This window comes from Sus scrofa, chromosome 18, assembly GCF_054392235.1.
Source record: "Sus scrofa isolate SSC_HxYL_T2T_F1_AM1 chromosome 18, Sscrofa_HxYL_maternal_Yorkshire_Landrace_v2.0, whole genome shotgun sequence".
Classification (NCBI taxonomy): Eukaryota; Metazoa; Chordata; class Mammalia; order Artiodactyla; family Suidae; genus Sus; species Sus scrofa.
This window is the reverse complement of record NC_139400.1, coordinates 61,555,075-61,570,430: the sequence shown is the minus strand read 5'-3', so window position 1 is coordinate 61,570,430 and position 15,356 is coordinate 61,555,075. Positions and strand designations below refer to the sequence as shown.

Here is a 15,356-nt window from a genome sequence, read left to right as displayed (position 1 = left end):
TCCCCTCTCACCACGTCAGGAGGCTGCTGGGAGCGGTGACGGTGACAGCGCGTGGCAAGGGCTGAGCACAAAGCATCCCATCAATGGTACTGCCTGTGGTTATGAGTAGGAGGGAGAAACGTCAGCATTCTAGCGACAGGTGTGTGTCTGCCTTATGTTTGGGTCCATTTGCTTTTATCGAAGCACAGTTGATTTGCAATGTCGTGTTAGTTTCAGGTACAGAGCAAAGTCACTCATGTACACCTATACATATTCTCTTCAGCTTCTCTCCCCCGATAGGTGACCACGAGACAGCGAAGAGCATTCCCTGTGCTCTGCAATAGGCCCCTGTTGGTTATCTATTTTATACATAGTAGTGTGTATCCGTTAATCCCAAATTCCTAGTTTCTATCCCTCCTCGCTTTCCCTTTTGGTAACCATAAGTTCGTTTTCTATGTCTGCAAGTCTCTTTGTTTCATAAATAAGTTCATTTCATAAGTAAGTATCATTTATTTATTTATTTTTTTTATTATTATTTTTTTGTCTTTTTGCCTTTTCTAGGGCCGCTCCCGTGGCATATGGAGGTTCCCAGGCGAGGGGTCTAATTGGAGCTGCAGCCGCCCGCCTACACCAGAGCCACAGCAATGAGGGATCCGAGCCACGTCTGCGACCTACACCACAGCTCATGGCAACGCCGGATCCTTAACCCACTGAGCAAGGCCAGGGATCGAACCTGCAACCTCATGGTTCCTAGTCAGATTCGTTAACCACTGTGCCACCACGGGAACTCCAAGTATCATTTTTTTAGATGCCACAGTATTTCTCTTTGTCTGACTTACTTTCACATAGTATGATAATCTCTAGATCCATCTATGTTGCTGCAAATAGTATTATTTCATTCTTTTTTTATATGTGTCCATATACGTTTTATATATATCACATGCTATTTTATACATCCTAAAAATAGAGAGACACAGAAATCACAGACCACAAGAGACAAATGTAAGTGACCTGCTTTGGGTATGAATTGGATTCCTGAGAGGCAGGAAGAGGAAGTCAGCACAACCAGTCAAAGAGTGTTTTACCCACACTCTCCATCAATTACTATGGCAAACAGGAGTTCCCACTGTGGCACAGTAGGTTAAGGACCTAGCTTTGCTGCAGCTATAGTGTAGGTAGCAGCTGCAGCTCAGATTTGATCCCTGGCTCAGGGAAATTCCATATGCCATGGATGTAGCAAAAAAAAAAAAAAAAAGAGTTCCCATCGTGACTCAGTGGAAATGAGAGTCTGACTAGTACCCATGAGGACACAGGTGCAGGTGGCAGATGCGGCTCAGATCTGGTGTGGCTGTGGCTGTGGCTGTGGCTGTGGCTGGCAGCCACAGTTCCGACTGGACCTCTAGCCTGGGAACCTTCATGTGCTGCAAGTGCAGCACCCCCCCCAACAAAAGAAAAAGAAAACAAAAAAATACCACCCAGTAAAAAGCAGAACCAAGTCCAATCGCTTTTACAGTTTTATTTTTGAACGTGAATCTTGTCCAAATGGCAAAACTGCTTCCTTAGGTACCTTACAAATATATTCCCTGCGCTGAATCTAAGGGGATATAAAAAGAAGGCAGCAGCTCTTGCTGGAGCCCAGCTACTCCTGGAAGTACACCTGAGTGGATATTTACTGGGGTTTCCACTATCTCGCCCCATCATATACAACCTGCCTCAGGAAGTGTCTGCGGGGGGATATGGACCACACGCAGGGTCAAACGCTGCTTGCGGAGATGGCGTGCACGGTGTCTGGCTGGGCGCTGACACAAGCACCCATGCCTTGTGGTTTGCTGCAGAGAACTCAGAATCCTCTGGTTGTCATCAAGATAGCTTATGCCCCAAGATCCAGCAACTGTGCACAAGTGAGACTGCATGTGTGTGTGCATGAGCTGAGAAATGTGCTCCCTGAGCCAAAGGAACATTTTATAACTGGACAGCTGTGGCATGCACAGCTTCAATGAAAAAAGACTCATGTGATGGAGTTCCTACGGTGGCTAGTGACTTAGGGACCTGATGTTGTCTCTGTGAGGATGCGAGTTCAATCCCCGGCCTTGCTCAGTGGGTTAAGGCTCTGGGGTTGCTGCAAGCTGAGGTGTAGGTTGCAGGCCATAGATGTGGCTCAGATCCGGTGTTGACGTGGCCATGATGTTGGCTTCAGCTGCAGCTCTGATTCAACCCCTAGCCCAGGAACTTCCATATGCTGCAAAGGCAGCCATAAAAAAAAAGAAGTCATGTGATAAGGAATTAGCTGGGAGACGAACAGAACCAATGGGAATTTGGTCCTCGAGTGCTTCTAATGAGCACCAAGAATAGGAGAATTAGAGGCACAGTTTGTTTCCTTTCTCACCACATTCTTCCACTGCCGGGGTCAAGGACAAAGGGCACATACAACGGGTCTGGGCCCCCAGGTTCTCTAAGACCTGGCTGCGCAGAGCGTGGGCCCTGGGCCAGCAGTAGTGACATCACCTGGCAGCTTCGCAGAGGTGCAGACCCTCAGGCCCCGCCTGGAGCCCCCGCCCCCCACGACAGGGAAGCACCCGTTACCACCAAGCCGCGGGAATGCACGCCCGCACTGATGTCTGGAGAGCAAGCGCTGTTCCCACGGACGCCTCCGCATAAACGTATCCTTCGGAGGCGCACAACAGAAAAGCATTCCCCAGAAAGGGAGCAAAGTGTGCTGGTCAGGCCTGCACTTTGTGGGAATGGCCACACGGCCAGTCTACACACACGGGGAGCCACCAAAAAGAGCGGTGACTAAGCGCAGGGATTTGGGCGTCGGGCCTTCTGGCTCGGAGGGCCACCTCTGCTGCGTACTGGCCAACGAAGCAGCTTTGCACGTTTACGTGGCCCCTCTGCCCTCCGCCCCGCTCCTGTGAAAACAGAGGGGAATGCCCACCCCAGGGAGGTGCTGGCACGCCCTCAGCGCTCAACCCAGTGCAGGCGCGCAGCGTCTCCACCCCCGGCGTCGGAGGTGCCCTGGGGCTCGTCCCGGCGGAGGCGGCGGCGGGAAGGGCTGGGTCTGAGACTCACCGTCTGTGGGGCTCAGCCCGCGGGCGGCCGAGATCATGGACAGGGACGGGCTGCTGTGCAGAGACCGGATGTAGTCCATGTAAGGGTTGACGTAGGGGTGCGGCGGGCTGAAGGGGGACTCGGAAGCTGCGGCGGGGTTCCGATGCGGGGAGATCCTGAACAAGGGCAGGTCTGAATACGCGGGGCTGCTGGACAAGGCAGAAGGCCTGCGGAGAAAGAGAACCAGACGCAGGAGGTATGCATGAGACAAACGGCTCCGCGGGCCGAGGCTGCCTGCAAAAGAAAGAGACCAAGGTGTCCTGGGGCGGGGGGAGTATCAGGCATACACATTTCCAATCCCATGATCTTAAAAATCCCAGTGACACGATGCAGACAGAATGCTACTCTACAATTATTTGGGCAAAGAAGATTGGCCTTTGAGGCATTCTCTGGCACTTGGAACATAGGAAATACTGGTTTTCCTCAAGAGAAGAAATTCTCAATAGGCATCTGAGCTTAAAATAGTTGCTGTGATTCTACTTTCTTTCTTTTCTTTTCATTTTTTAAAGTTTTACGGACGCAGAGCTGATTTACAACGCGGCGGTCATTTCTGCTGTACGACAAAGTGATTCAGTTACACATACACACTTCCCTCCCTTTTCAGGCTGTTTTCCCACATAGACGATCACAGATATACTGGGCAGAGTTCCTGGCGCTAGACAGTTCCATCTGCCCTGAGTGGTAAGGTCACCCTTGAGTTTACTGCTCGCCGTCGCTGTGCTGCATAGAAAGACAGAAAGACAGACAGACAGACAGACAGACAGAAAGAAAGAGGGAGGGAGGGAAAGAAAGAGAGAGCGGGAAAGAGAAGGAGAAAGCAGGCAAGCAAATCTGTCTCAGCTGGGAGTCTGAGCAAGCAGGTGGCGAGCTGCCCACAGGTAAGAGACAAATCGCCAAAGACTGCAGCACATGACATCAGACGCTTGACTCCAGCTCCAGATCTCCTGCTCCGGGTCCTGAGCTGTGCGGAAAACCAGCCCCACGGATGGGGGCTTCCTGGTTTCGAAGGCAGCCCCCCGAGGAGGCAGCCCTGGGACCCCGCCTTCTCTCCTGCTCATTCTGCAGGTGCCCTTGTGATCAGCCCCATTCCGTGACCAGTCAGTGAGGAAGCGCTCCCGGGCTTGGGAAGGTGGCAAAGATGGGAGTTTCAGTCAAGCTCATGCCTTGGTTGTAACGAGCTAAGGTAGAACGTAAGCTTTGGGCTGAGGAGAGTCAACTGCAAGGTGCCCAGGGCTGGCCCATCCGCCACCAGCTCCCGGGCATCCCCTCCTCGGAGCCACCCCCACGCCCTGGGGACAGGCGTTTCCAGAACAGCTGGTCTGTGGGAACCCCCTTCAACGGCCTGTTCCTTCTCTGAGAGAAGACGTTTTGTGTGGAGAATCCAGGGAACTGGCTCCGACAGGCTGAACACGTGCGCTTCGCCTTTTCTCATTCGCAGAGAACATGGCCATCAAGAGGCGAGGCCCTCTCCATCAATGCGCACTGCAAGCTCCCCTCGTGCACGGGCTTCGAGACCAAAAGGAGAGGAGGAGACACAGCCTTTCCCAAGAAAATGCATAGCCCGGGCTCCGGCCCCAGCCCCGACCAAACAGAATCAAAAAAAAAAAAAAAAGTCCTGCTCTTCGAAGCACAGCAAGGCACTGAAATAAATGAAACCGAAGCTCAGATCATGAATTTCCTCTCAGCAGAAAATAAAATAGCTTAAAATACAAGGGAAGAGAGAGGGTTTTCTTACTTGTTCCTTCTTACCCCCCCCCTTTTTTTTTTCATTTAGAACTAAAAAAAAAAAAAAAAGAGGCCTTTTATTTGCTCTTCGGATGTCACTTTCAGCAAAATAAAATAAAAATCCAGAATTTTCTAAATTTACATGTGGGCAGAATGAGAAGCCACCACCTGAGAATTGCTGTTTCTTCTCCAAACAACTTGAGGCTTCCATCCCCACTCAGAAATGAGTAAAAATGACTTGCATTTAAATAGAAGTGGGCACGATTTACTGGTCTGTCCTATTTTAGCTCTTTACTACAAAATAAGTTAGCTCTGTGTCACTGGTCAAATCTTGAGCTCCAATTAGACCTGCCGCTACTTTAGAGCACACAGGAGGCTCAAATTCATTCATTTTCTACCAGAAAGGGAAACCAATTCTTCCAGTCTGGTTCAAAAGTAATTATGACGAACTCCAGGCTTACGTGCATATGTCTGAGAGACAGGTGCTGCTGAAATGTGGAAAAGCAGACATTTTAAGAAGTCCATGAGATGAACCTCCTAGACAAGCTTTCTTATCGTTCACAAGAAACTCAGTCTGAACATGAACTAAAAATCAATGAAGGCAATGCACTGGTTACTGCTTTTTTTTTTTTTTCCAGCTAGACAAAAATTGGATCCTATAATTTTTCTCAAACTCCAGAACTGAGAATGGTAGTAAGAATATTCCTAGAGGCTTAGATTCCATTGAAGAATCATGGATGGGACCGGGCGGGGAGGGGGGCAGAAAACAAACCCCAAAAATGAAAAACAAAACAACAAACAAAAAAACCCCCAGCATTTAGAAGAACATGAAGATTTCAGATGTTGGGCTGCATCAGTGACTAGCCCCAAAGTGAGCAAAGCCTGGAGCCGGCCGATGCTTTTCTCACCTCACCCATCTGTGGTCTTTTGAGGTCCACACCCCCTGCCTCCACTTTCATGTCATCCGTCCCCGCAAGACAGGAAGACTGAAGATAACCATTCCGCGAGGAAGGAATCAAGACCTGGGCACATGCCCCCGGCAGGAGCATCCAAGCACCCAGCTCCATCCTCCCTTACGCTCTGCGAGAGGCAACAGCGGAGAAGGGGGTTGGCGTCTCCAGGGTTTGGAGATGACGTCGGGAAACTCCAGTCCCTCTGGCGAGTGTCATATTCAGACACATGCCTCCCCCCGCCCCGAGATGATGCCAAGAGACGTAGGGTCGCCTGTATCAACACGAGGGGACATGCTCGCAGACAGGAATGCACCCATGAAAGCTGCAAGCCCCCGTCATCTGGTAGTCCAAGGTCAGCTGTCCCGGGAACCAGCAGGAAAGCGCTGAGGGAGGGGTGCTCAGGGAGGGGTCGTCAGGAATTCTGGGGACAGCTGAGTCAGAGCACGGGACAGGTCCGATGATGGGAGGGCTCGGGGCTGAAGGGGGGAGCCACGTGGATGGGACAGCAGTTGTGTGACCTTGGCCACGATTCCCACCCCCTCCTTGTCCTGAACAGTCCAGTAGGGGGACACCTACCTCATGGGGTCTCGACAAGTGAATATAAGGCTGATGTACTGAGCCTGGTGTCTAATCAATGCTCAGTGCATATGCGCACACACACATCACAAACGCTATTCACAGTCCACTTACACACACATACAACAGAGGCAGACAGGCATGTGTATGTCTGTGTAGACCGATACTTTCCACACACGTAAACGCACACGTGCATATTAGGGGTATGCGTAATGACAGACACAGCATAGCATGTGATTTTAAAAACTGAAATACTGGAACCCTTTTTTTAAACCACACCTGTGGCATAGCCAAGTTCCCAAGCCAGGGATCGAATCAGAGCTGCAACTCCAACCTATGCCACAGCTGCAGCAGCACCAGATCCTTAACCCACACACCACAGGGGGAACTCCTAGAACTGTTCGACAGAGCAAATCCTATGGTGGAAATACACCTGTCTGCTCTGTTCCCCAACCGGACAGCATCCTGGAAGCACCTCCCTGAATTTCCCAGGAAGCCTCCACATAGAAAACTCATAAAAACACGAAGGTGCTTAAGATTCTGAGCTCAGGGAGTTCCCTCTGTGGCACAGTGGAATCAAGTCCAACTAGGATCCATGAGGACGCAGGTTTGATCCCTGGCCTCGCTCAGTTGGTTAAGGATCTGGCATTACCATGAGCTGTGGTATAGGCTGCAGTCGCGGGTTGGATCCCGTGTTGCTGTGGCTGTGGTGCAGGCCAGCAGCTGCAGCCCCAATGTGACCCCTAGCTGGGAACGTCCATGTGCTGCAGGTGTGGCCCTAAAAAGGCAAAAAAAAAAAAGAAAAAAAAAGGAGAAAAATCATGAACTCAGTATATTTACATGCAAGAGCTTTGAAGGAACTGGACTTGAACTCAGGCTCATCCCTGACTGTCACTGGGGCATGTCCCATCAAATGGAACAGTAACAGCTTGCCTCTGGGACCACGTCACCGACCGGCACCAGGCACTCGGTAAGTGGTAGCGGCTGTTTGGCTGTTGGTGTTCTCGGCGGTTGTCAGAACCACCCAACTTTTTTCACCTCAGCCAACAAGTGTCCACATGGCAAGACTTCCGGAGACTGGTGTCCCCAGTTGCTTGCTATTCAATTTCTCACTGAAAGGTGATGACTGACTCATTCTGTCGCCACACCAGGCTCTTGTGAGTTGCACTAGCATGACGTTTCTCTAGTGCAGAAGCCGGACAAAAGTGAGTTTCTCAGCCAGCAAAGCTGAGCAGCCAGCCTTGAACTGCAAGGGTCCCAGCAGCCCCCTGACATGAATGTTTTTCCATAAAGCCACCTGCAGCATTGCCTAAGGGTCACTTCCAAAGTCATCGAGATCATTGGTCAGTTATTTTCTTTTTACTGTAAAGCACATCTGAGAGGGAAGGTTAAGCTTCTTAAATTTCGTAGACAGATGTGCATTCATTGCTGAAAGAGCCATTCAAGATGCTGACCAGAAGGGCGGATTCTACCTAAGGCAGGGAAGGGCAAGGCAGCCACAACTTTTCCATATAAAGGACATACATTTACTTCACCAAGTACCGCAAAGTTAACCTGGTAAATAGCCAAGCTTGCTCAAAATCTCCCTTTGAGGATGAGAGCAGCGCCCGGACAAAAATTACAGGTGTCACTCTCTTGGTTTCTATTTTCAGTAGCGACGCACAGAGACTGAACTAAGATTCCCGTTGCCCCTCCCATGCCTTCCCCTGCTTTGCAGCTTTTCATGCTGTCTCTGTTCTGGGGCTGAACGTGGCGCAGTGGTTGGAAGGCAAGCACAGCCCATGGAGGGAAAAAGCAGACAACAAGCAAACATTCTGGGAAGAACACTGAAATTTAGAACGGCTCCTAGAACACGGGTCCCATGCCATGTATGATGTAGCCAGAGTCTAGAAATATGCTTGCGACCCATCCAACTAGATCATACAACCGTTGTCTCAGAAGAAGATGCCCAAGCTGGAGAGGACTGTCTGGGCTGTCAGGGCACCTCTGAGGGGAGGAGCTGTTGCCCATCACTTCTGCATCTTGGCACATGCGTGCAGGGCCCCAGCCTGCCCACACAGGGATAGTGCCCCCTACATAACTGCCACCTCTCTGTCTTCCCAAGGTCATGAAAACCCAAAGGGTGGCTGCCGTTTGTTTCCTTCCCTATTGCCTGATGGCTAAAGGAAGTGTCATTTCAGACAAGAAAGAAGGTGGGGGTTATTTTTATGTTCTCCCCAAGTAAAGCAAAATAAAGTTTGTGTGTGTGTGTGTGTGTTTGCGGGAATAATTTAACTTCAGATTAATTCCCTAAAGTCATGAAAATAGATTACAATGAAAAGAGTCGAGGATTCTTATTAGAGCGTTTTAAACATTATACTATGATAAACTTAAAAACAAAAACATGTATTGCAGAGAATAACTGGACTTCTTAGTTAGAATGAAATATCATTGTATAATCTAATTTGTTACTGCCTTTTCATCTATCTTATTGGGTTACTAAAATGCCAAGATTAAAATCACAGTATTTAATCACTTGCATTACCCATTATGAGAGCATTAAACAAGGTTTATATGCTGGATTATTACAATTTGCTTTCATGTTGCTTGGAATGCTGGAAGTGTACACATAATCCCTTGCATTTTGAGGTATGCATGAAGGCTTCAGCTACCAGAAGACTGAAATGTTGGGATTTTTTCCCTACACAGCAAGTTAGTTTTTTGTTTCATTTTGTTTCTTTCTATAGCAAGTACCCACTCTTCATGTGCAAGGCTTAGCAGACAACAAAGGGGTGTTACCCCTTATAATCTATTTTGAACCAACTAATTAATTACTCAATAAGCACAGTTTTAATAAACCAACATTTGTAATAAAAAATGTTGCTTTCCATACAGCGACAGAAACAAATAACTAAAACGTCCACAGCTAATACATTAGACATCGTTGGAAATATGCACAGTCCCGGACTTGGTCTTTTCCTCTCTTTTTTTTTTCTTTTTTGCTTTTTAGAGCATCACCCATGGCCTATGGAAGTTTCCAGGCTAGGGGTCGAATGAGAGCTACAGCTGCTGGCCTACACGGCAGCCACCACAACGCGGGATCCGAACCATGTCTGTGACCTACACCACGGCTCACGGCAACGCCAGGTCCCTCACCCGCTGAGCGAGGCCAGGCACAGAACCTGCATCCTCATGGATCCTAGCTGGATTCGTTTCCGCTGTGCCTCAGTGGGGATTCTGGTCTTTTCCTCTTTGCAAGGTGGGTTTTCAGAGAGCTCTGCCCCAGAATCATCATGTGTCTCTGTGATGTGCGGACGGCTGCCCTGCTTCCTTTCCACCTGCCAGGCTTCCTCCTGGGCCTGCACGCCCTGGAGGCTGGACTTCGTGGTCTGAATCAGTAGGTTCACTTTCCCTCGGGATCCCGCTGAGGAGCACTGGCAGGAGCTGGCAGCAGAGGGGTGAGAATTCAGGGTATTGATTCCCCCTCCCTTCCAGCTGCACATCTGCTGGTGCCCATTCCTCTCCCCAGGGACCCCCCCCCCTTCCAGAAGTGTGACCTCTCTTCCTTGGCACCAGCCCTCAAGGATCTTTTCTCTCTGGCTGCACCTTCAGGCTACGGGTGGTAACCTCTTGAAACGTCTGCTGGCCCTGAGGGCCCGACGATCACTTTCCAACCCCTTAACCTCGTCCACACCTCTGTAAATATCCTCTCCGTGAAAATGGCAGGACCCTAGCTAACGATATGGTTCCGTTTCAAATCCCATTTTCATCATCTCTGCAACTCAAGAATATTTCCCACGAATCTGTAACAGACTTATTAGGCCTTTGACATATTTCCCATATTGGAGCTCAGTTTTTGTTTTATTCATTTTTTAATTTTTTTTATTTTTTGTCTTTTTGCCATTTCTTGGGCTGCTTCCCACGGCATATGGAGGTTCCCAGGCTAGGGGTCGAATCAGAGCTGAAGCCGCCGGCCTACACCACAGCTACAGCAACACGGGATCCGAGCCATGTCTGCAACCCACACCACAGCTCACGGCAACGCCGGATCCTTAACCCACTGAGCAAGGCCAGGGATCGAACCCGCAACCTCATGGTTCCTAGTCAGATTCCTTAACTCCTGAGCCACAACAGGAACTCTGGAGCTCAGTTTTTAAAAGCTACATGTATAACCAAATGGATGAATGTTTCAAGGGTGTGTTCATTTATATACACTTTGCTGAAAATCTATGCACTAAGAAACCATTATGATTTTAGCACGTGAGGGGATTTCAAGAAACAAAATATATGGTCATTTGGTCCATATTCTCAAGGAACTTATAATCAAAAGGGGGAAAAGTCACACACGAATAAAGTGTGTATAAGCACAAATATTATCTGATGAGTCGAGAGGAGGCTTCCAGAATGTATCCTGGTTATGAAAAATATGGAACATGAACTGCAGCAGGAGCCACTGAAGGTGAAGGCTGATGTGCACGCGAATGTTAAGGTGTTGAATTTTTTTTTATACAGAGAAATCAAGGGCTATGGTTGCTTTTGCTAACAAGAGAGAGAGAGAAATGTTTGTTTCAATGGTGAAATATTATGTCAAGGGATTTTTTTTTTTTTTTTCTTTTTAGGGCTGCACCTGAGGCATACAGAAGTTCTCAGTCAAGGGGTCGAATTGGAGCTATGGCCTCTGCCACAGCCACAGTAACTCGGGGAGCCAAGCCGAGTCCGTGACCTACACTACAGCTCATGGCCATGCTGGATCCCCGGCCCACTGAGCAAGGCCAGGGATCGAACTTGCATCCTCGTGGATACTAGTCGGGTTTGTTACTGCTGCGCCACAAGAGGAACTCCCTATTTCAAGGGATTTTCGAGAATGACTTTCTTATTTTTATGTATGTCTGAGTATAAAAGCAATTTATATCCATGAATTGAAAAGTTAAGAAATTATTTTTTCAAAAAATGGTCATTTTTGGAGTTCCTGTTGTGGCTCAGTGATTAACGAATCCAAGTAGGAACCATGAGGTTTCGGGTTCGATCTCCGACCTTGCTCAGTGGGTTAAGGATCTGGTGTTGCCGTGAGCTGTGGTGTAGGTTGCAGACGTGGCTCAGATCCTGCGTTGCTGTGGCTGTGGCGTAGGATGGCAGCTACAGCTCCGATTCGACCCTTGGCCTGGGAAGCTCCATATGCCGTGGGAAGTGGCCCAAGAAATGGCAAAAGGACAAAAAAAAAAAAAAAAAAAAAAAAAGTCATTTTCTATATCCAAGCTATCCAAATCTAATTAATGTCAAGATTTTAACCTATTTACTCCCAGCATTTTTTCAGGCATTTAAAATTCTAACCTAGTCAAAATAAAAATATATTTTGAATTGTACTTTCTCCTTTAATATTAAAAGTTTTCTTTTCTGGTATCTTTTAACAAACTGTACATAAATATCATTTATAACTGCAGTGCATCTTAAAGCCATAATAGGTTATCATTAAAACCCTACTAGAATGTTATATGACAGTGAACCTGTGTTATACAGCAAATCCTTATTGCTTATCTCTTTTATGAAAAGTAGTTTATGCCTATTAATCCCATACTCCTAATTTATCCCTTCCCTCTGTCTCCCCTTTAGTAACTATAAGTTTGTTTTCTTTGTGAGTGCCTTTATGTTTTGCACATAGATTCATTTGTATTATTTCTTGGTTTCCACATTAAGCGATATCAAATAATATCTGTCTTTCTCTGACTTAGAATAATCAGAAAAAATAATGCAAAGAGATAACTGAATCACACTGTTGTCCCTCCAAAGTAGCACAAGACTGTAAATCAACTATACTGAAAAATTAATCAATGGACTGATTAATTGAAAAAAGCAAAGACCCACTAGAATGGCTAAAATTAAAAAAAAAAACCAAAAATCTGACAGAATCAAGTGTTGATGAGGAGTCAGAGCAACAGGAACTCTCAAACAGCCTGCGTATAAGCAGGTGCAATTTCATTAGAAAACAACTGGGCTTATCTCCTTGATCAGATGCAGCAATACCAGCAATTGTTCAGCAACTGATCCTGCAATTCCTCTCCCTGATGCATGACAAGCAACAACGCTGTGTACACAGGTGCCACGGTATACAAGGATATTCAGAGCAGCATCACCCCTTCATGCTAAAACTGGAAACAACCAAATATCTATTACCCACAGTAGAACGGTCAATAGTTCATACAACGAAATAGTGAACAGCAATGAAAACGGACAGGCTACAATGTGGAAAGTCTCACAAACACAATGCTGAGGAGAAGAAGCATGGTCCGAAAGAAGATAATACACTATATTATCCCATTTATATTAAGCTCCATAAGAGACAAACCTCAACTTTAGCACTGGGCTAGGAAGGATGTCTACCTTTGCGGGGAGGTGTGCCCGGGGGTAACTCAAATGACAGTGATTGTTCTATTTCTCAACTTGGTTAGTGATGAGTGATTAGAGGTTTTCACTCTGTGATAACTCATAATAATTCACTGAAATACATGTGTGTATTCCGTGTATCTTTCTGTATGTATCCCACTTATTGCCAGTATTTTAGAAGCAATATATGCATTTTCCATGTGTCCACTATAACAATATTTGTGTGGTTTCAACCATTTCTATCAGATGCAGAAAGTCAAATAGACATACTTATAGTTTTCAAATTTTAAAAATGTTGCTTAAACAATGCCGTAAATAATAACGTGATATCTGCCACTGTTAAACAAAGACACTCTAGGTGACCCGTGAGTCTCAATTCAAAGTAAACGACAGTAAATAGAGTAAATATACACTCCCATAGTTCGGAACATGGGCTTCCGGACAGTCCTTCGGGCAGGGGGTGCTCCAGCTATGCCAGGCAAAGGGAGAAGCTGAGGAAAGAGTCAGCCTCCTGCCCTTTGACGACTGAAACAATTGGTATGTCGTCTACAAGAGCAATGCAATTGTTTGTAGCCAAACATAATTGCAGTCCTCCCTGAGAAGACTGCCAAAAAATAACTTATTAAAATTTGTCGCCACTCTGTCCTGTAACTATAATTCTATACTGATAGATTTCAAGGCCAGAAAAAGAGTCAAAAAATGTACAGTCAAGTCCATTCGAGCAACTACTATGTGCAAGGCACTGTTATTAGCAAGAATTCTTACACACGCTGTTGGTTCAAATAAGTACTTGGAGCAAAATCATCTCGGAGTTCCCATTATGGCGCAGTGCTTAATGAATCCGACTAGGAACCATGAGGTTGTGGGTTCGATACCTGGCCTTGCTCAGTGGATTAAGGATCCGGTGTTGCCATGAGCTGTGGTGTAGGTTGCAGATGTGGCTTGGATCCTGGTTGCTGTGGCTCTGGCGTAGGCTGGTGGCTACAGCTCTGATTCGACCCCTAGCCTGGGAACCTCCATATGCCGTGGGAGCAGCCAAAGAAATGGCAAAAAGACAAAAAAAAAAAAAAAAAAATGACCACATCTCATACTGTGGAATTTCTTCCTGTCTCAACTTATCCTTATGGAAAGAAAGCCTGGTGGATGCCTCTAACTCTTTAGAAATAACAGCAGGCAAGAGAAAAGGAGAGGACAGACAGTATCTCTGATACAAATGGCAACTGACAGACCAGTTTCTAAATAACCTGTCATCAGTTTTGAATATTTTAGTTCCATAAACACCAAGTATAGAGAAAATTATTACTTTTAGCAGCCTCTTTTGTTAACCAAATGGAGTCCGATATTCCACACAGAGGTAATCTTTTTGCAATGCACAATAAAGAAATCTTTTTCTTCTGCCCTCAATGACTATGGGATTTGGGAAAATAAAAAAAAAAACCTTTAATGTAATTTTTACAAGAACTGGTTTGCTAACATAATTAGTAGATAACTTATATTTTCACATCCATCATGCATATCATATATTAATATGCTATATATAATATAATGAATGTAAATATGAGAACCAGTTATTAGAAGGACCAACATTTGTATCTTCCTTTATAAAGTCCACAGAGATGCCAGCTTGAGGAGGAAACGGCTGTGGCTGCCGGAGAGAAATTCAGGTGTCCCACTGGGACGCTTTCCTAACCCGATGACGCCTGGCCAGTGGGTGGATGGAGAGTTGGCTCGGTGGTCAGATTCTGGGACAGTGGATGGGGCCCTGTTTTCTAAAGACTCCCCAACTGTTCTGCAGTAACAAAGCAGGCGCTATCCTTTTCTCCCTTCCTTCCAAAGATAAGAAGTTGTTTCCTTTTTCCTTTGCATGCTCTCTCTTCCTCCAGTGGAGCAGGCCCCGCAGAGGCCTATCAAGCCAGGCCCACAGGACCAGGGGCTCTCCCGTCTCAGCCTCCTCTGTCTTTTCTCTCTGCAGTGGAAAGAGGGCTTTTATTTTATGGCCACACCCATGGCATATGGAAGTTTCCAAGCCAGGGATTCAAGCTGAGCTGCAGCTGCAACCTGCACCACAGCTGTAGTGATTAATGCTGGATTCTTTTTTTTTTTTTTTGTCCTTTTAACATTTCTTGGGCCACTCCTGCAGCATATAGAGGTTCCCAGGCTAGGGGTCGAATTGGAGCTGTTGCCACCAGCCCACACCACAGCCACAGCAATGCGGGATCCAAGCCGTGTCTGCAACCTACACTGGATCCTTAATCCACTGAGCAAGGCCAGGGATCGAACCCGAAACCTCATGGTTCCTAGTCGGATTTGTTAACCACTGAACCACGACGGGAACTCCTAATGCTGGATTCTTTAACCCTGTGCTGCCCTGGTGATTGAACCCTTGCCTCTGCAGAGACTTAAACTGCTGAAGTCAGATTCTTAACCCACCGTGCCACAGCGGGAACTCTGAGAGTGCCTTTAATGTGCTGTCCTGTAACATGGGCCTTGCAGGACCTCAGATTTGGTGCTGGGTAAACCAGATGGTTGAACTGCTTTGTCCAAGGCTACTTAGGCCTAGATGGAAAAGCAGCTGTGCTGTACTACTTTGGGTTTTTTAACAAATTTTTTTTGGCCACGCCCACGGCACTCTGAAGTTCCCGGGCCAGGGATTGA

At 47.0% G+C, this 15,356-nt stretch overlaps 1 protein-coding gene across 10 annotated transcripts in view; it reads right to left on the bottom strand.

Moving 5' to 3' along the window:
* Positions 1-15,356, bottom strand: part of GLI3 (GLI family zinc finger 3) — a 294,394-nt gene that overhangs the window by 95,079 nt on the left and 183,959 nt on the right. For all 10 annotated transcript variants that reach the window (XM_085004874.1, XM_085004875.1, XM_021078943.2 and 7 more), the window contains one exon: positions 3,049-3,254. In XM_085004874.1, coding sequence (XP_084861000.1) covers positions 3,049-3,254 — 206 coding nt within the window. The remainder of the gene's footprint in view (positions 1-3,048; positions 3,255-15,356) is intronic.